Source organism: Megalops cyprinoides, chromosome 12 (genome assembly GCF_013368585.1).
Source record: "Megalops cyprinoides isolate fMegCyp1 chromosome 12, fMegCyp1.pri, whole genome shotgun sequence".
NCBI classification, from domain to species: Eukaryota; Metazoa; Chordata; class Actinopteri; order Elopiformes; family Megalopidae; genus Megalops; species Megalops cyprinoides.
Window position 1 is genome coordinate 17,863,731 of NC_050594.1, and position 23,512 is coordinate 17,887,242.

The window sequence follows — 23,512 nt, forward strand, 5'->3', positions numbered from 1 at the left end:
TCATGATATATACAGAACAAAATAATGTATTGAGGCTGTCTTTGCGCTCCTATATCTGTTAACGAGCGATATCTTCAACAATAGGTAGAGGAATAATTTCAATCGAGCTCGGTTTTACACGGAGAAAAATATGAGATGGAACAGCGCCTGTACTGTGGTTCACGACAATTAGCTAGCAAGCTAACAAGCCAGGGTATTCTTTATTGAAGGGGGTGTTGTCCAGTTTTTTGTAAGTTCTTTCACAGACAGATATGAGAAGTAATGTTTGAAGTTGGGATTTATTTATTTATTTTGCTTGCCGAAATTGGTCTGACTTAAATTGCTTGCTTCCATACATAGTCACCTTACCTAGCTAGTTAGCTGTAGTTAGGTGTATTAACATGTATAGCTATTCTGTCATTTCAGCATGTATATTCTGTCATTCCACCAGTCGGGGAGGAGACTGTAGCTATCAAACACTTGGTAGTAGCGACATTTTCCAATGCTGTCTCGACTATTTTCGGACTATTTACTAATGTATTCTATTTTATTTCATTTTAAATATGAGCAACGTCTCTTTGGTGTAGTCGGTGTAGTTTTATTGTAAACATTTTGAATGATTTTTTTTCTAATGCAGTACAAGATATTTATTGTAATGAATGCCATGAACTCGATATTGTCCCTGATAACAGTGTCCGTGCAGTGGCAGCAACAACCTAATGTGCTTTGTAGCTAAAGTTCGCAACCTACTCTATGTAAGTCTAGTTCGCGAGTATTTTACATAGACCTGAAAGACTGGGAAAGGAATGTTACTAAGTCACTGATTACTCATTTGTAAGTACTAATGATTTAATTTGTGTATCGAATTTTGTTTGGATTTGCTGATTGAAACAAGCTGTTCATCAGTGGTGTACTATTCGCTGGTCCAGTCCTGTAATTGGGGTAGGTCTATTAGTTGGCTCGCCCTTTTAATTCAGCCAAGTGGTTGATGATAGATGCCTTAAGAACCTGTGGCCTGTCAGCACAAAGCTTGCATGCTGAAGTGTTCCAGCTACAACGTTGATCTTGCCTCTCCCCTAGAGTTCCTTGAGGAGTTTTGACAGGGGAGCCAGGATGATGCGGTACTGGGGCGAGATCCCAGTCCAGGCAGCTCCGCCCAGCCGCAGCTCCTTCGACCTCCTGCAGCGGGAGTTCCGCCAGGTGGAGATGCAGGACCCCCCGTTGCACCAGCCGTCCGCCCACCGCCCGCGCCCCACCACCATGCTGGACATCCCCTCAGAGCCCTGCAGCCTTACCATACACACGGTCCAGCTCTGCCAGCATGCCCGCCGCCTCCGGGGGCTTCTGGCTGCTGCCCAGGGCCAGCCACCCGCAGAGGGTGCCGGTAGGCTGGAAGAGGGTGACATCCTGCCGCCGAGGCCGCCCACGCCTGCTGTCCCTGATGACCTGCTGCCCCTGGACAGCAAGGCCCCTCACCAGCCATTCCAGCTGAGGCACAGTGACCCAGAGAGTGACTTCTACAAGTGAGTGTCCCTTTGCCGGTGGACATCTAGGCTTCACATGACTTGGAGAATCTTTGTCATATCCTCAGTAAGACGAGGTACCTGCTTGTTGGAAAGTCAAATGTAAGCAGAAGTGTGTTTGTGTTACAAGTAAAAGCATACTGCCCATTTTATTCCAGCCCGTTTGAAACAGTGAAACAGCAATTGCAGTTTGGATGTAATGATGTAGTTTAATTGCAGCAGTGTGGTCAGATAGATGTGGGAATCTAGTTGTCCCCTAAGTGTTTGTCATTCTGTGTATGTTCCCAGTGATTTGGAATGCATGCCTCTAATTACAATAAGCATTGCACCTGCTTTAATTAAGCCCTCAAAATCAGCAATTGGTTTATACTAATCTCCTCAAAAATCAGTTAAAACTAAACTTTAATCAAGTAAAATGCATTTCAGTCTGCTTATTTAATTAAGATCCTTGCTGGAAAAGACACTGTGATGCCCCTGGGCCATTTTGAAAGGCTAGTGTTATATGCAACAGTAATTACTCGACAGAAAAGCCAAAAGCACCTTCTTTTCTTCCGTCCTGTGAGAATACAGGAGTTTGCTGCATTCAAGCTGTGTATGTTTACTTTTAAATTAATTGTTTGTGTAGTATTGTTATTATTACGCAACATACCTTTCAGCAAGCAGACAGACCTGAATACACAATATAAGTGTTAAAAAAACAATAAATGATTGTAATAAATCACTTTTAAGAAGCAAACAATGTGTAATTAATGACTGCAAAACAGAACTAATGTTACAAGCAACCAGGGATTGGAGGATGTTCATTGCTTGGAAATGTTTTGCAGTTTTCAGGAGGTGGTACCAATAATGTCTTCAACTTTCACAAATTAGTTTGAAGCAAATGTTGACAAAGTAATTAGCGCTCTGCCAAAAACAATAGGCCATCATTTAATTGTGTGGATTTCTGCTCACGATGTGTGATATTATGCTTTTCCAGCTCTTTGCAAACTACAAAACACTGTATGTCAGTGAGTGCAAGCCCTGAGCCAGGTTATGCTCTGTGTAGAGTGAATTTGTCTGGAGTATGACTTGCACGGTATGTGTAACTCTTATGTGCATGTATTAGTTGTGATTGGTTACTGTTTCAGTGAATGTGTCTGATGGGATCAGATGTCTCACTGGATTTGGTATATACAGTCAGCTCTCCCAGTATTGTGTTAGTAACATCTCATTTCTCTCTATCTGCAGGGGTAAAGGGGAGCCGGTGACAGAGCTGAGCTGGCCTTCCTGCAGGCAGCTGCTTTACCAGTCAGTGGCCACAGTGCTGGCTCACGCCGGCTTTGAGTCAGCCCAGGAGAGCGTGCTGGAGACCCTGACGGACCTGGTCCATGAGCACTACCTGCGCCTGAGCCGCCTGCTGCGGGTGGCCGTGGACCGCGAGGCCCGGCTCGGCGCCACCCCCTTCCCCGACGTGGTGGAGCAGGTCTTCCACGAGGTGGGGATCGGCAGCGTACTGGCCCTGCAGCGCTTCTGGCAGATCCGCATCAAGGACTACCACAGCTACATGCTTCAGGTGAGACCACACCACTGCTATATGCTTCAGGTGAGACCACACTACAGCTATATGCTTCAGGTGAGACCACACTACAGCTATATGCTTCAGGTGAGACTACACCACAGCTACATGCTTCTGATGAGATCACACGATAGCCACACATATATGTATGTGTATATATATATAAGTTACATATAAAAGATACATAAATAAAAAGGTACATAAACTCTAACCAAGCAAGAGATAGCTATAAAACTAACTAGACAGCTTGTTACAGCTGTAACTTTCTGTAGGTGGGACAACCACATAAAAATTAGTGACACAATAGTAGGCGTCTCTGCTGTTCATTGGTATGATTAAAGCATTCATGTATTGTTACATCATAAAAATAGCAGACAGAGTTTTTTTTTCTCGCGTGACCTTCCAATTTGCAACCCAGTGGTTGAGAAACACTAGAAGTTTTTGGCAAGGAGGGACCAGAATGGCAACCTTTAAGCGGCCTTGAAAGGCACACAGGGCAGAAAATAATTATGCTCATTATAGCACTTTGACACTAGGTGGTTGATTCAGTCTGCTCCCACTGGCACAAGTAGCTAGTTGTTGGTAAAGCGCTAAGGTATGACTGGTCACAGGACCCAATGTGACCTGCCTCATTCCTTTTTACAAAAAAACCATACACAACTACCGATGTGCCTGCTTGCCTTATGGTGGGAACACTGAAGGTGGTGATTTAGCTAACGGAAATGCTAAATTTGCTCTGAATTGTCTCTTCTGTGGTCGGACAAGTCAGTTGCCAGTTTTACTTGCCCGGCACGTTTTTACCAGCCTCAGACAAGTGGGCAAATATTATGTTGAACCCCACATTGAAAACAAACTCTGATCACATAATTGATAAAGTTGAAAGAGCCTTTGTACATCCATGTAAATTTAGGACAACTACTGGTTCAGTAAACCCAGGTATTGTCTGTAGAGGTGAGTATTCAGAGAAGGTGGTGACTTTTGTTTTTTGATGGTGGTTGGAAGCTCATTAATTCACTGGGAGGTTAAGGAAAGTGGAATTATTCAGATGGCCAGCACAGGAGGAGCACAGTATATCAGCAAAGGCTGGAGAGAAGAGACTCTACTGTGCTATGCAACAGACTACACCAGACTTTTAAAGTGAATGTGGGCAAGTGGTTTATAGCTGTGTGGAGTAGGTGAGAAACAGGTCGATTGAGGTTCACATACTGATTGGAAATGAGTCAGCACTGCAGCTCTACCCACCAGCAGAGATTGCAGATTCTGGGTTCCCGCTTCATGGCGGTGTGCCAGTCATTAAAATAGATGTACATTTGGGTGGACTGATGATAGACATAAAAAAACCTGTATGTAATATATTTTGATTGATGAGCAGGCGTGTTTGACTGTGTCTTTCGCAGGTAAGTCGGGAGCTGTCAGAGGAATATGAGAGGCTGGTAAACCCAGAGAAGGCCGTGGAAGATTCAAAGCCACTGAAGATCAAAGAGGAGCCGATGAGTGACATTGCCTTCCCTGTCAGCGAGGAGCCTGAGGCTGACCTAGCGTCTGGGGACCAGGCACTGCCGATTGGGGTGCTCGGGGCCCCCAGTGAGCGGCTGGCTGGAGGACTGGAGGGAGAGAACTCCCCACACACCTCAGGTATGCTGCTGAGGAAGAGCTACGCCGACTCACAGTTACACTAGCATACAGCACAGCCACTGAAACAATGATTCTGTACCTAACAAGCCATGGACATTCTGGGCACAGGGCAGGGAATGCTGACATTCTGCTGCTCAGTAAACTGAATCACTGACATCCTGAGGCATTGCTAATATCTTCAGGACACACAGTTGCTGATATTTTGTCTAGCAAGATGGTCAGTGAAACAATGATATTCCGCTGTATAGAAAGAATGACAGAGGTGGTTAGTTGTTAGTTTTAAGTTGTTTCATGCACTGAAGTGGACAAAAAAGAAAATCAACAGCTGCAACAAATGAAACTTGAAATCAAAGTGAAATAATAACTTTGGTATGACTCATTTTTTTCTGACTTTGGCGATGTAGCGTCTTAATGACAGGGCTGCCCGTGTCTTGTGTTGTGGCAGGAGCTGCGGGAAACGGCTCCCCCTTGTGGCACCTGACGCAGGTGAAGATGGAGCCGCAGGACGGCGAGGAGGGGCAGGTCTCGGGGCATGGCGTCCTGGGGGGCGACGTGTTCGAGGAGGGGCCCATGTCCACCATGAGCGAGGCGGGCATCCCCCCTTCCCCCAGCGGCGCAGCCTCAGATGGCAGCTACGCCTCCCACTCCCCTGACTCCCTCATGGGCACCTCGCCCGTCTTCAACCAGCGGCCCAGAAAGCGCATGAAGAAGGTGTGAGGGACTGTGTGCCGGCCTCTCTGTACACAAGGCCACAGCGTTGTGTTCGATAGTCACATGAGACATTGGGAGTTTAGAGGCGGAGAAAACCGACCCCTGTTTGTATTGCCAGATCCTGTTCCATAATAAGACAAGTGTTTGTGGATGAGTTGGGAAATATTTGAATATGCGATGTCACAACTGCACCAAATTTTTTGATCATGATATTTATAAAAGGCAAACTTTTTAGTTTTATATTTGCTACAAGATAAACTTTTTTTTTTTTTTGTGAGAGGAGCAGGTTTGTTATTATGTTGGTAATAAAACCTCTGTTCATAGTTGGAAGTTGTTATTTTTTTTCCTTTGATATGTTAGGTGTAGTATTTCTGGTTAAGGCACTGAATGAACAATTAGTGAATAATAAAGACTACATCAGATAATAAAAATAAATGCATACGGAATGTATGACTACTACTATTGATGAAAAGGGCAGCAGTTGGCTAAATTTGGTAATCGAATCATCAATGCAGTCACCACTATTCATAGGTCCACTGATTAACCCTTGATAATATTTACAAATGAAATGGAACCAATTAGGGTCCATCATTTTAAATTAGCACAAATTCTGCAGTGAATTATCTTTGCTGTGCCACACAGTGAAGCACACTAAAGGGATTGAATTATGCAGCAATCCCTGATACTGCTTTCAGAAAGATAAAAACGTTTTAATACTCCTAATTTGGAGCCATGACCTTGGGGACTTGAGTTGCGTGTGTCTTTTCAGTAGAATGTAAATAACATTGTAGATGTGTTTGTGTGGTAACTACAGAAACCTGGAGATATTAATTAGCAATTACATCTCTATGCTTCATGCTTGGGCTGTTCTTGTGTGAGGGAAATAAGCATCAAATGCTCTCAGTTGTCCATTGATATTTCGCTCTTATCGTGTTTGGCAATTACTCGATACTAGCAGAACACAACATGGTGAAATTAGCATCTGTTTACCTTAATGGAACAGCACAGAAAATACAACACAGGGAGTAATTACAGCCCTATGTCTGCTTCAAAAAGCAAAGGGACATCAATCACGGGATAATGGCAAATTAATTACAGCTTGCATAAATCTGCATGTTAATGAGAAAGCTATTTGATTACCTGTAGAAGTTTTTTTGTTGTTGTTTTTGGCACAATCAAGATATTGTCTTGAAAACAACAGAACAAGGTCTTGCCATTCAGTGATTAAATCTCATACTTAAAGCCCCTTTTAAAACACAGTGTGAAATTTCACAGAGTGAAATTCTCATATTAGTGAATTAAGGATTTCCATACATTTTTGACTAATTTAAATGTGGAAGGCACAGACTGCGCTTTTTATTCTTCCTGTTGTGTATAATCACACTCCTGTTTATTTGTTGGCACAAAAAACTACAGAAATGGAGAACTACAGCAAAAATGCTAGACCTTCCAGCCAAAAGGGACATTTTAGAACAGATTAGAGGACAGTTGGGAGAGAAAGCCTTCCTCAAGACTAATTTATTGTAAAAGAAACATACTTACTGGCTGCTGTGGAGAGAAATTGAACATGCCGAATTTGTTTCCAACCTGAGGCATGTTATACCCCATTGCGCCTGCAAGTGCCAGTGTTTACAAAGCTTTCCCTCCTTGCAGATGGAGTCCCTCTCATGACAATCCAGTGTTCAATATTCCACTCTGAACTGCCATTATTGAACCCGCTGTCTCCTGAACAAGCAGCAATTCTATTTTTGCAGGCAATGTAATCCATTCCAAATGTCTCCACTGGCATTTGTGATTTTCAGCACATTGTATCGGCAAATGAAAACATGTTCTGAGCTCTGAAATATAATTATCCCCAAAAGGCTCTTTATTTATGAGACTATGGATCATTTTTGGTTGCAACATGAAGTGGCTCCTGCTTAAATTGGAATAACCTATATCTTATTGATGGGAGGATAGGCTGAACGACACTGTACACTGAAAGAGACTAGATGGCATATTAGCCTCAAGCCTCAAGATCCATAGTTTTTTCTATCAGATACAATAGCACAGCTCTCTTGAAGAGACTAAATAGCATATTAGCTGAAAGGCTTGTAGGCCTATAGTTTTTCTATCAGATATAATTGCACCACTTTCTTTGCCAACACATCAAAAAGACAGTGGTTCCTTCAGTTCTTTATTTGTGTGCTGCTGAAGATGACTAAATCAATGTTTATCTCCCTTTCACTGTGAGAGTGTGGATGGCACTCTTAGATATCACAGGTTAATGTGAACCCACCTATAATTGATGGCTTTCTGCCATTTCTACATCCTGTGTTTAGTGTAATCACACTGGACAGTAGAGAGAACTGCTCGAAGCAATGTTAGTATTAATAGAGCTGTAATGGAGCATGTTGTGACCCAAAGGTTGCAAGGTGATCCCAGGTGGGTCTCTGCAATTGTAACCTTGAGCAAGGTGCTTAAATGGAATTGCTTCAGTAAAATATCCACTTTTATAAAAGGTTGAATATCTTTCTGTACCATTAAAGTGGCTCTGTGTCTGCCAAGCAAATAATGGAATGTCAATTAATTAATTAATATACAGTATTGGATGTGTAAGTTTATTCTAAAGATGAAAATTTATTGCTCAGAGGTGGTTCTGTTTTTTTAACTGTTTGGCCACTGCATGGCTAACCAGTTAGCACTCCCTCATGGGCCCAAAGAGACCCAAATCTCTGGGCCTTCAGTCTTAAGTTAAGCAAGACCTGGTGTGGCATCAAAGGCATTTGAAAAACACTGGACAAAATTGGGCTTTTGTCAAACTTGTTAGACTGGCTCCCAACATCTTTAACACCCACTCACCATGTACCCTCAAACAGACCCTGGCACGCGAGGTGAAGCCGAGATAAAGGAGGCCGAAATCCCACAGGAGAGCTCAGAGTGCTCCGAGGAGCCAAGGGTAAGGCGAATCACGACTCTTAGTCAGGCATAAAATGGACGGCTCCCTTTGTGAATCGCAAGACCCCTGGAAGACTGTGTCCAATGCACTCTGACAGGTTGACAGGGTGTGAAAGCGAGGCAAGACACATTAAAGCTGATGAAGCTGAGTCAGATGGGACCGTTGATCGCTGACATACCTCAGAGACAGTGGAGAAAAGGCCCTGGCTCTGCTATTACAGCCAATAATGCTATTCAATAGCCCCTCTGATGACAATAAGAAACATCGACATTGTTCTGAAACACAAAAAATCAGCCGGAATATTTCAAATCCTGTGCTCCATTTGCTTTTGGGTGTTGTGAGAGAAGCAGTCCTTTTTGTCTGCTGTTATCTGTGAGGTTGAAAGATGTTGTGAAATGCCCAGGGCAGGCAACACAAGCAGATGTTGCGCTGGAGTCTGTGAAAACAAAGTCTATAATAGCCGGACATCCCAGTGTGGCTAATACAGCAGACAGACTTCTCTTTAAAACCAGACTGAAGTTGTACCGCATTACAGAGATCATGTAGGATGTTATATTATCAATACAACATATGTATGCTTTGATAAATCTGTAAAGGACCAGAGTAATTCATGAAAGAATATTGATCATAATGGATAAGTGTAGAGAAACATATGTTGCTCATATTTGACATATCCATTTATACAGTCTTGCTGGAATCATTTCCAGTAAGTACCTTGCTACAAAGTGCAACAACATTGTGTTGTTCTATGAAAATATGGGGAAAGGGTCTCTATCCCACATCAAATAAAATGGGGCTTTTATCAAGCTCCATGCTTAAATGTGTTCCAGACTGAGTTTGCCTTAATGGCCTTCATTGCTTTCATATGATAGTCTTTCAGAGGTATTAGACCTGTGTACTGTATATATTATGTATAAGAATAAAGCCAAGACAGGGTGATGCTGCTGTTTCAGTCTGTGATTAAAAAAAGTTTATGGTATTTGTTATCTCCACAGCAGTTCACATGTTTAATGTCTTTGCCACAATGAGTTTCCAGTACATTAGGGGATGGCAATGCAACACATCAATTCATGTTTAATCGTATTGCCCCTAAGTGTACACTTAGGTGCTCCATTTGCTTATCTACTTGAAATTGCTCACGTAAAAGGTAGGCAAACATTTCAAAAATTCATGGCTCACCTCCACAAAAGACTAAGCTCACCCTGGAATGGCTTACGAGACTGACATGACACCTCACAGGGTAATGACCACCTGGACCATGTTTATCCTGGACCTGTGAAAGAAATTATAACCAGTCACACAATGATTGTCACACAAAACCTCACTGCACCATTTTGATTATGTTTCATTATATTAGTGAATATTCTGCTCATTCATTTTGATATACATCTTTAGTGGCTGAACAAAAAGGATATAGTCTAAATATGTGGTTTGTTGGAACTTTTTACTGCAAAAGGAAGTTTTAGATGAACATTAGATCACTGATTGATTATACTGTAAATAATCACCCAGCCCAACATTAATAAGAGGAAATATCACTACATGTATCAGTTACAAACCTGTGTAGCATTGGGCCATATTTCAAGTTTGTCTGTCCTCTCTACCTGTAGAGTAGGTCCTACTAAGACTAACTCCCTATTACATATGCATGTCTTCAACCAGCTAAAAGATTTCAATCATATGCAACAACTAAAAATGAAGTCTCTGTTGGATGAACTAACAAGTTTGAAAATGAAATAAATCATGCAAATAATCTTAAACAGAGATGGAGAATCATAAGTGGTCTTTCAACATGAATTTTAAATAGTCTCGGAAGAACTGAAAACCAAGCGGAGCTTTTGTGAGGATTGCAACAGCAGTACAAAGGATGATCCACGCACTTAGATGAACACAGATACCAGTTACAGCTTTTGAGACCAGATCAGAGAATAATTCATAGATTAATAGTCAATTACAAAGAAGGCCACAACACAGCCAGTCACACAAGCACATTTAATTCACTTTCTTTTACAGTCGCATTTTAAATGTCAGAACTGAAGCCTGTGGAATATCTATGTGCTGAAATGACAGGAATAGACTCAGCAGAAGACCAGACTGAAATAACTTAAGAAATTAGAAACCTGATTCTTAGGATCCCAGTATATGAACCAGGTAAACAACAGTTTTCAGAATACCCACTCTTATTAGATATTAATAGACTCTGTGTGGCTGGGGAATGGAGAACCAATTTCATCCAAGCAGCAGACCAGGCCTGCTATGCAAAAGATATAGTGGAATCATGCTTATTAATAGAAACATCACGAACCCATGTCCTCCTACTTATATGAAGAAACTGAATTTTATACTGGATGTAGTAATGAGAGGTGACAAAGCACATGGCTTTCTAGCTTTATTTGTTAATAATTCTAAACCTGTTTATGTCTGTTTGGCACAATTAAATTAAGAAAGCCATTCTTTGATTGCATCTAATGTGGAAGAGTTATGTTTTTGCCTTTCACATTAAATTGTGTTAGTCTCACACACACATACACACACACACACACACACACACACACACATATCACATAAGTTCCCATATGTCCCAAGATCAGGCACAATTAAGCATGAAGGAATCAGCTGTTGGTGGACGATCGGCGAGCTTGCTATTCATGAAAAACAATCAGACGCAAGTTTGGGACAGCTGCCGGTGCAGAGGTGCGTCTTCCGCTTTGCGTTATTTCTAGTTCACGGGCCGCTATTGCATTTATGAAGACGGCAGCCTTCAACATCCTGAAAGTGAGAAGTGATAGAAAATCCCTCCGACTAAAGCTGCTGTATTAGATGAATCCCATCAACTTTTCTCGTGGATCTTGGAGCAGGGCGAAAAAGCGTGAGACGAGATGAAGTGTTGCTATATGAGAAATGGGGAGGCTGAAATGAGAGAAAAGCCCTGTGAGCAGATTCTGCTCAGCCCCCTTTGAAACACCTTCATCATGAATTTATATTAAACTTTTCCCTCACGCTATATTCCAGCACGTTAAAAGAGGATGGGGAGGTAACAAGGAGCGTTTGGCATATTTGTCTTCAGGGAGAAAAAGTATTTTGTATTTCTGATACAAAAAAAGCTGTATTTTAAACATGGTGAATGATGATTTTTTACCCTGTAAGGTGCACAACAAAAACATATTTCTCCCAGAAAATGTTTTCACCATACAGAAAAGTTACTCACATTTAAAAATCATAAATTTCTCATGACCCGGCACATATACATTTACAGCACAATAATCTGCCACTGAAAATATTATGTCGATATACTCTAAGTTACTCACATGAACAACTCACATATTTTGCATATGTCAGTGTAATATATATCTATACAAATGCATTGATATCATAATAATGTTAACTTTCAGCTAACAATGCAAACCACACAGACACAGGAAGTAGCAAATCACAAATATACAAGAGCAAATTGGTTATTGCCAGTGGTTTAGCGGTACTTTTCTGTAATTAAACAGTGGGCAATGAAAGTCGGAGAAAAGTCATTATCTACTTAAGCCATGCAGAAGTGAATATCAAAATGTCTTCGCTCGATAGCTCCCCTATTATCAATCGCTAATTAAGAATCAGCGGGGATCCGAGAGAATTAGCCCTTTGTTTTCTATATGATCAATTTTACCCTCCCCTGGCCACACTGCTTCTGGGAAGAACACTAGGGATGTTGTTTCCAGCGGCTTTGCCAGAAATAACTCGATAAACAGCTTCAAAACAGCTCAGGTTGGGAACATTTGCAGTGTTTCATCACCATGGTTACATCTTGTGCCACTCCTGGACTGAGATTTTTTTTCCCTGATAGCAGAGACACCCTGTCTTAGAATGGAGTCTCTATGCTGATGCCATGCCACATCCATCAATTAAAATGTATACATTTTCTGTCCTGACTTGGAAGTCTGATGTGTGAACTTTAACTCCTGTCTGAGGACTGATGGTGCATCCGTGATACCACACATTACTATATTACTATGATTATTGTTATTATCCTTTTCTCATCAATAAAATGTACCGTCTTAAAGATTAAAGCACCTGGCCTTATTTAGTGACTCAAATGGTTTCAACTGGAAATAGAAAGAAGAGCTTTTGAAAAGAAAATAATGACTGAAGTGACATCAGTGATGTGGGAATAATCAGACTGCATTTGTCTGCACGCGAGGCTTGCAGAGGTAGGCAGCTGGGCTGACTGTGACAGCCAAGGCTATTTGTGACGAGTGGCCAGGTGACCTTGGCCCTATCTGAAAGGCAGGGACTCAATGCAAAGAAACAGTACTACCCCCTGACTGACGCAGTTGCCATGGGCATGGAATAAGCCCCAGTCTCACACACACACACACATACACACACACACACAGGTACATAGACACACACAGTGATGTACACATGCACAGAGACATGGGCTTTCCGATGAGTGGTTTCACAAGCTGTTAGGCAGGAGACATTCAGGCATATTCAGACATTGGAGTTCTAATAACCCACAATCTATCGACCATTTTTGGTGTGTGGTGTCTCCATGGCTACCCGTAATGAGTTTCACCTGGCTCCCTGACACATTGTGAAGTGCTCATGAAAGACCCACACACACCTGGTGAGGCTAACTGCGGTGGGCATGTCCAGAGCAGCAGCCCTTGTGCATACATGCTATTGGGCAGCCCTTGTGGATCTCCCCCAGACACCCCCCCTCCCCACCTACTCCTTTCAGCCTGTTCTTTTTTTTTCGCTGCGAGACTTAATAAATAAAAACATCTGTGTGCTGATCCAACTTCTGTCAGGACCATCCGTTCTTAACAGAGGTAATTCCGGCAGTCCTAATGAACCCTGTCTGCGGGCTGCTTTTAAATCCCTCTAAGTGGCCTTTCTGTCATATTATTGTCGTTAAGATGGGATGTCTGCTGCCTGCTCATAGAGAAAAAAACACGTTTGTTATTAATAACCATGACATGTCTACCGGTCAAGTCAATATCCTTCACTGTGCTGTTAGAGATTTTTTAATTCCAGGGTTCAAAGATGTATGTACACCAATGGCTGTTCTGTGCTGATGGCTCAGTTTTCTTAAGTATTGCTGACATGCTGAAACAGCTAGAGCTACGAACAATACTGATAACTCATTAACTTTCTTTGACATGTTTGTAAGTGTATCTGTTACAAGAAGAGTAAAATATTATCACATTTTTGTCATGTTTATTTTATATGATGCCCATCATAGTGGAACAGTCACAAAGTGCAAGTTCTCAACACTTAGAGATGTAAAGAACCATGCAATACCACTGTCAGAATAAATTATATGGTTTTCTGTCATATCATATTATAAATATAGTAGCCCACATTGTATTAAATCCAAGTGTGACAGGTTAAACTGTGGTGTTGAAGCTTAAGAGCGATTTTACCAATGTAATTGCAAAAGACTTTTATACCAAACTTGCTATTTTTCAAGACAAGTCACAGCACATAACAGCATAACTCATTCACTACACACTGTAATGCTTGCTTATTTAGAATAGAGATTAATAATACCAGATTTTCTGAGACCATTGTGATTCTGACTCCTCATCCAAAAACAAATAAATTCCCCTCAAATTCTGGTTCCAGCATCACAAACTGGATAATATTCCTTTGCTCATTGCTCTCCTTCCTTCTAGTTAGAGGATGTTTGTCAGGCAGTGTGAACCAAACAGAAGAGCTTGGTTCTAACACTTGGAATCGATTCTGGTGTCCCCCTCTTGCTAGTAATTACAAAAGATTCTCAGAATCTCGTCTTTCTTTTGAATCGACTCCATCCCTGCATTATGGATTGGTTGCATAACTGGGCAAGGGGAGCGTCGAAGAAACGGCAGGATATCTTGAGAATAAAAGCAAAAACAAAAACAAACAAAAAAAAAAACATCTTGACTTTTATATCCCCCAGCGAGGGTTGCAACCTCACTGCATTAGAAAGCATGTTCCCTTTCTTTCATTTAGAGGAACAGATTTGTGGAGGAATGATATCTGCTGACAGCCTCCAGCAACATGCAGGGGACCATCACTCAAATCTAAGCACCTGCACTGCTGCGACAGAGCCAGTCCTCCCCCTGATGGAGCACAGTAGTCTGCGGAGGCTGCATTGTGCTTTGTGTGCATTGAGTGAAAGGGGACTCACACCGATTGCAGGATATTACAGCTTGTCGTTCATTCCTTCCTGCGTGGGAGCACAGAAGCCTTTGTAAGTTTGACGCCCTGCTGGAAGTCAGGGACTGCTGGCAGTACAAACAAGGGCCGACTGGTTGGGTTTGAGCAGGCAGGAAAAAGAGAGAGGAGAGAGAGAGCTAACATTCCTGCTCACATAGGTATCACACCTAACTGATTCAAGATTCAAGATTCAAGAGATTTTATTGCCATTTGCACAGGTACAGGACAGTACAGGTACATTGGAATTTTTTTGTGTGTAGCTCACTGAGTCAGCTCTTTATAAAAAACAGACAAAGAAAGGCAATTAAAAAGAGTAGCATAATAAATAAGTGATTAAAACACCTGTATAAAAAATACACAGTATGAATAAATACACACTGTACAACTATATACAAATACACACTTTGAATTATTGCACAGTAAATTATTGCACTGTTGAATTAAAAATGTCGCACAAACCAAGACAAACCAATGGACTGGGGAAGACTCCGTATGACAGAGACCCGGAGAGTGAGAGGGGGTGAGGTAGTTGAGTACTAAAACCCAGTTCGTAGGTGCAAGAGTGTTGTGAGGTGTTAAGTGTCCATGGTGTGAGTAAGGTGGGGGGTGTGGTATTTCCTTCCTGCCTTAATGTCCTTAGCAATCATTCTGACAGTGGCTGGAAAAAGGCTGTTGTGGAAGCGTGCCTTGTGAGTGGTGATGCTCTCTGGCCTGTGGTGTCTCAGGTTGTATCCTGAGTTCTTCCACCTGAGCAGAGAGTGAGCTGGATGGTGTCGATCACTGAGGATGCTCTGTGCTTTTCTCCAACAGCGCTGTGTGTAGAGTGTGTCCATGGAGGGGAGGTCAGAGCCAATGATTCTCTCTGCTGTTTTGATGGCTCGTTGAAGAGATTTCCTCTTAGCCTGGGTGGTGTTTCCAAACCACACAGTGAAGTCGCTGGTGAGAACGCTCTCAATGAGTCCTTTGTAGGCCTGGATGAGGGGCTGAGTTCAGCCTTCTTCAGCAGCCTGATGAAGTAAACCCACTGCTGTACTTTGTTCACTGTTGTCACAGTGTTTATGGCCTAGGCTCAGGCTTTTTGACATGTGAGGGCCTAAAAACTTGTGACTGTCAGCCCGCTTCACCTCAGTCCCCTTGATGGTGAGAGGCTGCAGAGGGGGGGGGGGCTCTCCTCCTGAAGTACAGAATGAGTTCTTTGGTTTTCTCTATGTTATGAACAAAGTCATTGTCCTCTCCATAGAAAATGAGTTTGTTTACCTTTTCCCTGTATGATGACTCATCCCCACCCTTGACGAGGCCGAGGATGGTTGTGTCATCTGCATATTTAATAATGATGTTGTTGGTCTGGGTGGAAACACAGTCATAAGTGTACAGGGCATAGAGTTTGGGGCTGAGGCAGCAGCCCTGGGGGGTTTCTGTGCTGACTGTGAGCTCAGCAGAGACCTTATTTCCCATCCTCACCACCTGTGGTCTGTCTGTAAGGAAATCCAAAATCCAGTTACAGGTGGGTGTTGGCACTCCGAGGTCTGTGAACTTCACAGTCAGCTTCATTGGCCGGATTGTGTTGAAAGCAGAGCTGTAATGCAGAAAGAGCATACATGCATATGTTCTGTTAGTGTCCAAGTGTTCCAGTGTAGAGTGAAGTGCCAGGGCCACCGCATCGTCTGCTGATGTTTGGGTGGTAGGCAAAATGTAGGGGGTCCACTGTGTCTGGAACTACAGAGTTTATGGATTGGAGAACCAGCTTCTCCAGGCACTTCATGGTGACTACTGTAAGTGCCACCAGCCTAAAGTTGTTCAGTTGGGATATGTTTGGTTTTTCAGGGACCGGTACTATAACAGAGGACTTGAAGGACTGTGGGACTGTGTCCTGTGTGAGAGAGTTAAAAATGTCTGTGTACACCCCTGCCAGCTGTTCAGCACAGGCCTTCAGGACTCTCAGTGACACTCCATCAGGTCCTGCTGCCTTGTGGGGATTTACCCGCTTCAAAGCCCTAAGGTGTATGTGTCACCTGAAGTGCAGTCTCCTCAGGGTTACAGGGGGATTTTGAGGGGATGTCTCTGTTCAGTCTGTCGAATCTGGCATAGAAACTGTTGAGGTTGTCTGGTAGGGTGGTGTCTCAGGTCTTGGTCCCATTCATGCTTCTCCTGTACTGGAGTATTGCCTCACTAAATGGATGGCAATTGGTTCAACCATGCAGTCGCAATGAGCTTTATCGCTGCAATGGTTTCGCTTGGATATCACAGAGAAGAACTAGGAATGCTTATCATTGGTTTTTGTTTTGAAACCACAACCTATTTCTATCTCACAGAATGAATGCACATTCTCAGGGGTCTTCAGCAGATGGTTTTGGGAACATACACAATTTCAGGGCTAGGCAATGCTATGCCATAGTTTTGCAGATCTGAAGATTTTCCAGGTCTCTTTAAATATTCATTGCCTTGAGGTCTTGGTTACCTGCATTCACGCAGTATAATACCCTCATTAAAATAAGGAATTAAGGGTTTGTATAGACCAAAAGACAGATGCGCCTGTGGCACTGGAGGACCTTGGTTAAGTATCTCTGCATTATAAGAATAGGTGCAGATGCCACACGAAAATACCTGATTTCGCTGGAGGCATTTTGTCACTTGAGGATGACATTAGATTAATACCAAAGGGTCTGAAAGGCTGGCTGGGCAAAGAGATCTTTAATCTGCTAAATTCACTGTTTTGAAGGGCTTGTGCCATAAAGATGTACATCAATCTGAACTGCAACATCACAACAAGTAGAGATCTATGAACTTTGTTTAGCAGCTCTGGTATCACAAATACAATTCAATTCTGATGTCAATCAGACAAAAAAAATCTCACAGCCTTCACACCACGGCCATTAAGGTTTCATCAAAGAAGTGTATTAGATACTAACAAAAGAAAGTCAGTGTACATGAAAAAAGGAAATAAAGGCTGTTAAGAAGTCAGAGGGGATTTATCCAAATGACAGCAGGGTAGTGTTGCCAAGTAAGGGCACAACCATTAAGCTGCCATATTGTTGGGTGTGATATGGATTCTGATGTCAGCTTGATGGAGTGCATTTTGTTTCTCAGTGTGATTTATTCCAAGCTACCAGTAGGTGATTATTGATTTTTACTTTCTTGATGAAGAAGTTGAAACTGTGGAAAAAAACAAACAAAAAAAACAAAATAGAAAATTCTAGAATATAAAAACTCACAATGGGACATCCAACCTCCAAAAAAGAGAAGATCTATTGAATCTCTAAATGTGTTATATTTGGAATATTTGGGAGGCCCTCTGAGTGCTCAGTGGTTAAGGCATTCCTTTTGAACCTAAGCTAAATCCTATGGCTTAAGTTCCATGCTGGCTCCATCACTGCCTGATGATTACCAGAAGCCCACTGTGGCAGAACCATATGGTTTTGCTCTCTTGGGGAAAGGGGTGGATATGTCAGCAGGGGTTTCCTCATTTTGGGGTATTTCAAGGGTACTGCGGTGGAATAAATCTAACATGCAAATGGCGATTGCAAATTAGGATAAAAAGGGGAAAAATGTATTGTGATGTCTGTTGTTGTCTATGTTGTTCTGCTGCCCTGACAGCTGGGAACCTCACTGCAGTCTGCTGCTGATGAATGACCTGTACTCTGCCTTTTAAATGGGTGGTGGACTGCAGAAGTATCTCTTTCTCGCTCCTGATGCTCAAGCTAACCTCTGTCACAATGTTTGTTTGCTTTTGTATTTGCCCTGTGTTCTCTCCACTGTTGTCATTTTTTTTACATGGCAAGCTGGTGGGCGGCTTCTTTTTCTTGGCTTGTTGTTCTACTTTGTTATGTTTTAGAGTCTTTTATGGAAGTGGGAGAGACCTTTGGTCTAGTACTCTGTTGCAGGGTGACCTAGACTCTCCCTTTTTCTTCCTTTATTTATTTGGAGTCCCGCCTGCATTTAACCTTTGCAGCACAATTTTGTTTAATCAACAAATGTTTAATAACTGAAATTCAGGAGGATTGGAAATTGTTGGTCACTCTGGATAAGCACGTCTCTTAAAAATGCCAATACTGTAATGTAAAGTAATATATCCAAACAAGCCTACTCTCCCCAAACCAGTCCAAACAAGCAGATGATGTATTTAAACAACCCACTACCCTTTTCTTTTGGTTGCATTAACTGTTCATGTATTCTGCCTCATCCTGTCTCTCTGCCTTTTGTTTCTCTTCCTCCTGTAGGTCTCCATCCAGGGCAGTACTCAAAGGTCTTCTACCTAATTTAACTCTCTCCCTCATTGGACCTAGGGTTCTGCTGTCTTTATCCTTTGGCTGGGAGCCTTCTACTTCTGTCCTGCCCTATGACCACCCTGATGTACTTTCCTTTCTGGAAGACTGGACTCCAGGTCAAGCGAAGGATCCCAGCAGACCATCTGTTTAATGCTGTACCTTTCTACTAATAAATGCCCCTAGATTAAGTTCAGCCATCCTGAAAGGGTTTGTCCTATTGAAATCATAATTTTCTGGTAGTAGCTATAGTATTCTGGTTTGGTGGAATATTCTTTCTTGTGTCTTTGGGCTTAATCTCCATGTTATCGGAATAAGGTGGAATTTTGAGCCATAACATGTATAAAATTAAAATATATAGAAGGATATTTGGAAGCATAAAATGCTATTTTCTCTACAATAAATATATCTCAGCAATTTTCAACTGACTTAAATCTTAAAGTATAGATTGTGAGAGCACCAGCTACAGGTAAAAAAAAAAAACAAAAAACGAATGTCCCTTTGACAATATTCAACTTAAATGTACTGTTTTCCAGAGGTTGAGATTTTATGTAAGACATAAAAATACCACATTGAAACTGACTGTTGACACCATTTGAACTGCCTATCAAAGCTGTACTACTTTTTAAAATGTACATTCATTCATGGACTCTTATTTATGTGAAGTATTATTTCCAATAGCTTGTCATAGATATTTTACATTTTTAGTTTTACAGTTTCACTTTTCCATACTTCATCCCAAACATACATTGATGTCCTTCTATAATATTTTATAGAATCACCACATTGGTCAGTGCTACTCTAACAGATACAAGATCCCATATTAAATTAAAACGCAACCCCTTGCACTGTGAAACTCTGCAGTAATAATAAAGTTTTCCATGAAAAGACCTTTTTAAAACACATTTCCCACAACAATCCATTAGACTATTCAAATAGCAGACAATCCCTTGAGGTAAAGAGACCATCAGTGCATTTCCTTCATAAAAAGAGATAAAGTGCACACAGGGCTCAATCATGATGCATTTAGAGAGGAAGAAGATTCGCTACCCGTTATCCAGAGTGAAAGTCAAAGGCCATGATCTCTTATCAAACACTAATGGAGTTAGAAAAGTGAGCTCATCTACAGTAAGCATGTCATATTTCCTCATTTAAGATGTTCGACATGCAACGCTGAACATATTTAAATCTGATGCACTGCATACATTGAATGTGTGAACCGTGATCTCATCTGAAGGTGCCAGAAATGGTTTAAAGCCATGGTATGAGAAGCCAGAGTCAGTGTCAGACACACCTCGCTGAATAATTCCAAACCCATTAAGGCGGCTTGAGGATTAGAAGTTTCTAAATTCCTCAAATTGGCCACTGAGTCTGCCAGCTCATGGGAAACTTTCTTCACTGATGTTTTTTTGTGTGAAAAGTTCATTTTGGTTAAGGGATTTTTCCCTCTACTCCCTGTTTTTTTTTCATGAAGTTGTTATGCTTTGCATGCTTTCATATTTCTGATTGGTTTGAAAAACTGAAGCTATGGGTCTTAAGGCCAGCCAGACTGCTGCTGCACAAACTCATCCAAAACTTTGAGGGATGCTGCCAAACTCACAACTGTTTGACTGAAAATCCTAAGATGAATATTTATTCAAAGTAGCAACTATGAAATACCTCTGGGCGGTCCCGATTACAGCTTAGAGGACAACTACTGACGTTCCTGTCCAGTGTTATTGAACTGCCAAAGAAGTGAGTGCAATACGCCTCTAAGTTTCAAACTCAGCTTGATATTACAGCCAAAAGAATGTTTTTAGCATAATGGAGATCAGCTCTGTTTATATTCACAAGCTATCAGTACACTCAGCCCATTCTTAAATGCATGTCCATCTTTGTGAAGCACATTTGTTTTGAGCATTGATCATCACTTTTCTGTGGCCATGAAAACTTTTTTAGTGGACACTGCAGTATAAGAAAAAACAACAGAAACTCTGTACACACAAAAACCAGTTCTTGTCCATGCTGTCTGTAGAAAGTGACTGCACAGCTGATGAAGAAGCAGTAGTTGTCAACCTACTGTATATTCAAGTGCCATAAAGTGAAACCAGTTTTGAATGCACTTGAGTTGTCATGACCCATGCTAATATGAAGCAATGTCAAAAACTCCATTTGTTTTTGTTTTCCATCAACATATGTACTCACTATGTTTATGTTTAAGGTTTAGAATTAACCCCGCTTGAACAAACTTGCACAATAGGAATCTGTGGAAGTTCAATTAGTATGAAGTATACAGGTTTCAGTGGAGTGAACTATACCTATCCTTTTCCTCAATATTTCCTCAATATTTCCTGATGACTTGCCTGGTATTGAGATTGGTGTGATGATGGGACCCTTGCCAACATACCCAGCCCTATTCCTGGTGGGATGACATGGTCAAAAGTTACTTAATATCATTTCATTGAGACTGTTGTTTGTAACTTATCAAATGTGCTGGTTTGAGTTTTGGGCTGGTTAAGTTTTGTAATTCCTCTTAAACGGAACACTTTTTAGGACATTTTTAGTTCAGTTTCTATTCAGTTTAATCTGTTACTGACTAAACTTTTTAGTCAAAAAGTTTTGTTGTGTGGTTACATTGAGTGACTGCTGTTATTTCATTCTCTTTGTTGTGTCATCTACCGATGCAGGGCACCATCAGCATTGAAAGTTTATGAGGAAATTCAGCGCTGCCACTAAAATTCAACATACTGCACTGTATGTTGGCACATGTACTTTCATCACTGGTGCTCTGCTGACAAATTAAATAATGACAGAATTTTGACAGCAAGCACCTTGCAAAGGGATAATGATCATCTTTCTGTTTCTGTCTGTTACTCAAAGTCTGTGGAAGGCAACAGTGTTTTTATAAACTGTGTTCCTATGTAGTTAGTTACAGAGAAATTTCGACATTTCCCATCTGCTCAGAAAGGTTGCATTCATTCAGTGTACAGACACATTTTAAGTTTTTAAAATTATGTAAATGAAACTAAGATCTTTGTCTGGCTGAACTGAAGGGGCCGAAGCTCTGTTCAGCACCTGTCTCAGCTATGCTGCATCATGCATTTAAGCACCTGTGCAGATTCTGCTCATAATTGCAGCAGCCATGTCTGGGAGTCATGTGGAAAACAGACCTGTGCTGGTCCTTGGTCCCGGGCTCTTGGATTTGGGTTTTCTGCATTCACTCTTCCTTCATTGCTTCCTCTTTCCTTCCTTGTTTGTTTTTTTTTTTTTTTTTTTCTTCAAGGCATCCTCAGACGTGGACGTACTTCACGTCACCTCTCTGCTCTAACTGTGAATCCTTGGCTCCAATGGACCTGTTAGCACTTCATGACTTCTGTCTCCAAAGCCCTTTTTCCAGGGTTTTGTTCAGTGCGCTTCAGGTACCTCTTTTACTTGGGCTTTTTCTTTTTTTTGTTTGTTTGTTTCATCTCACTCCACTTTTACTCAGACACTATAAATGCCTCCAGGCTTCTTGCACCTGATTTTTATTTATTTATTTTTTTTGCTGTGTGTTTGCCATTCCCTACTCTCCATCCTGCTCGCTCTCCGTCTCCGCCTCGCGAACTTATCAGTGTCTTTCCAGGCTTGGATTTAGCTGCAGGCCTTTCATGTAGAGTGGTATTTAGAATATAAGTGCCACTGGGCCTCTTGTTATCTGGATATGGAAGGAATACAAAGCACCTTTGCCTGGTGGGAGCTGCAGAGCGGGACAGCCCAGTCTCAGACCATGATGGATGCTGCTCAGCAGACTTAAATTCCACCTGACCTTGAGCAATACAAACAATCATGCTCTTTTTGAGCACAATTGACTTACTCTTCCCTGCTGAGATTGTTTAAGTAAGACTAGTACACCTGTTGGTCTTTGACTATCATTGAACATTGCTGTTGGCAGGAATCTCTCACTTCTTATTCAGCTTCGGCCAGGTGATCGCGCTCCTTGGAACCCCAACCTTGCTGCCTCTGAGCCCACTACATTAGCTATCACACTTGCTCACTACCTCTCCTCAGGCATTAATGAAATACAACCTGCATGTTCCTCTGGACACAGCAGCATTTGGATTTACTGTTGTGGCAAGGATGTTAATCTCTCACCATCAATAATGGAGATTAAGAAGAGGGAACTAAAAGAAGTTCACTTTGTAAATTCAATCTGAATGCATCATTAGTTGCTTGCAATTGAACGTACATAATAATAGACAAATGAGTATGTTGCAGATCTCTCTGTGGCTGTGGGTGGAGGTGTGGAAGGGTGCTTTAGGGTACGTTTTTACATCATTTAACACTGCGCTATTTGAATCTCAGTTTGAATCTGTTTCTATTGACAGCCGGCACATTTTTCAAAATGTAAAACTCAGCCTAATAGGCTGCCATCCAAGTCTGCACCTCTGGGTATATGAGCTCTTGTTACCTCGGTAACCGTTTCAAAGACAGCCAATTCCTCACAGGATTAATCAGGTATCATTGGGAACATGGGCATATTACTGAAATCTATGACAGGACACATAAATGACACTTAGACCTTTTTTACAGCCACACTTTTAATTCGACTCAGTTTTACTGTTCATAAATTGGGGGTAGAAAGATTAAAAATATCAAATAAATCCATGTGAAGAGCTTTACCACTGTGCTGAAGCAATAGAAAATAGATCAAGAATGAGGAGCAATGAAAGTTTTCAAGCAGGACTCCCCTATGTGT

General features: G+C 41.7%; 1 protein-coding gene across 2 annotated transcripts; it reads left to right on the plus strand.

The window, feature by feature from the left end:
- The first annotated feature begins 154 nt into the window (after positions 1–154).
- supt7l (SPT7 like, STAGA complex subunit gamma) lies at positions 155–5,608 on the plus strand. Of its 2 annotated transcripts, XM_036542883.1 has the most exons (6): positions 156–229; positions 875–921; positions 1,060–1,502; positions 2,730–3,054; positions 4,455–4,692; positions 5,138–5,608. In XM_036542883.1, the coding sequence occupies exons 3-6, from the start codon at positions 1,093–1,095 to the stop codon at positions 5,407–5,409; spliced, it is 1,245 nt and encodes a 414-aa protein (XP_036398776.1). In that variant the 5' UTR covers positions 156–229; positions 875–921; positions 1,060–1,092; the 3' UTR covers positions 5,410–5,608. The 2 variants fall into 2 exon arrangements, with proteins under 2 accessions (XP_036398775.1, XP_036398776.1); XM_036542882.1 differs by lacking the exon at positions 875–921 and having other exon boundaries at positions 155–229.
- The last annotated feature ends 17,904 nt before the right edge of the window (positions 5,609–23,512 follow it).

Coding starts and splice junctions, on each gene's coding strand:
- supt7l (XM_036542882.1), top strand. CDS start 1,093: ATGATGCGGTACTGGGGCGAGATCCCAGTCCAGGCAGCTCCGCCCAGC. Junction 3,055..4,454: donor ACCACAGCTACATGCTTCAG/GTGAGACCACAC, acceptor TGTCTTTCGCAG/GTAAGTCGGGAGCTGTCAGA. Junction 4,693..5,137: donor GAACTCCCCACACACCTCAG/GTATGCTGCTGA, acceptor GTGTTGTGGCAG/GAGCTGCGGGAAACGGCTCC.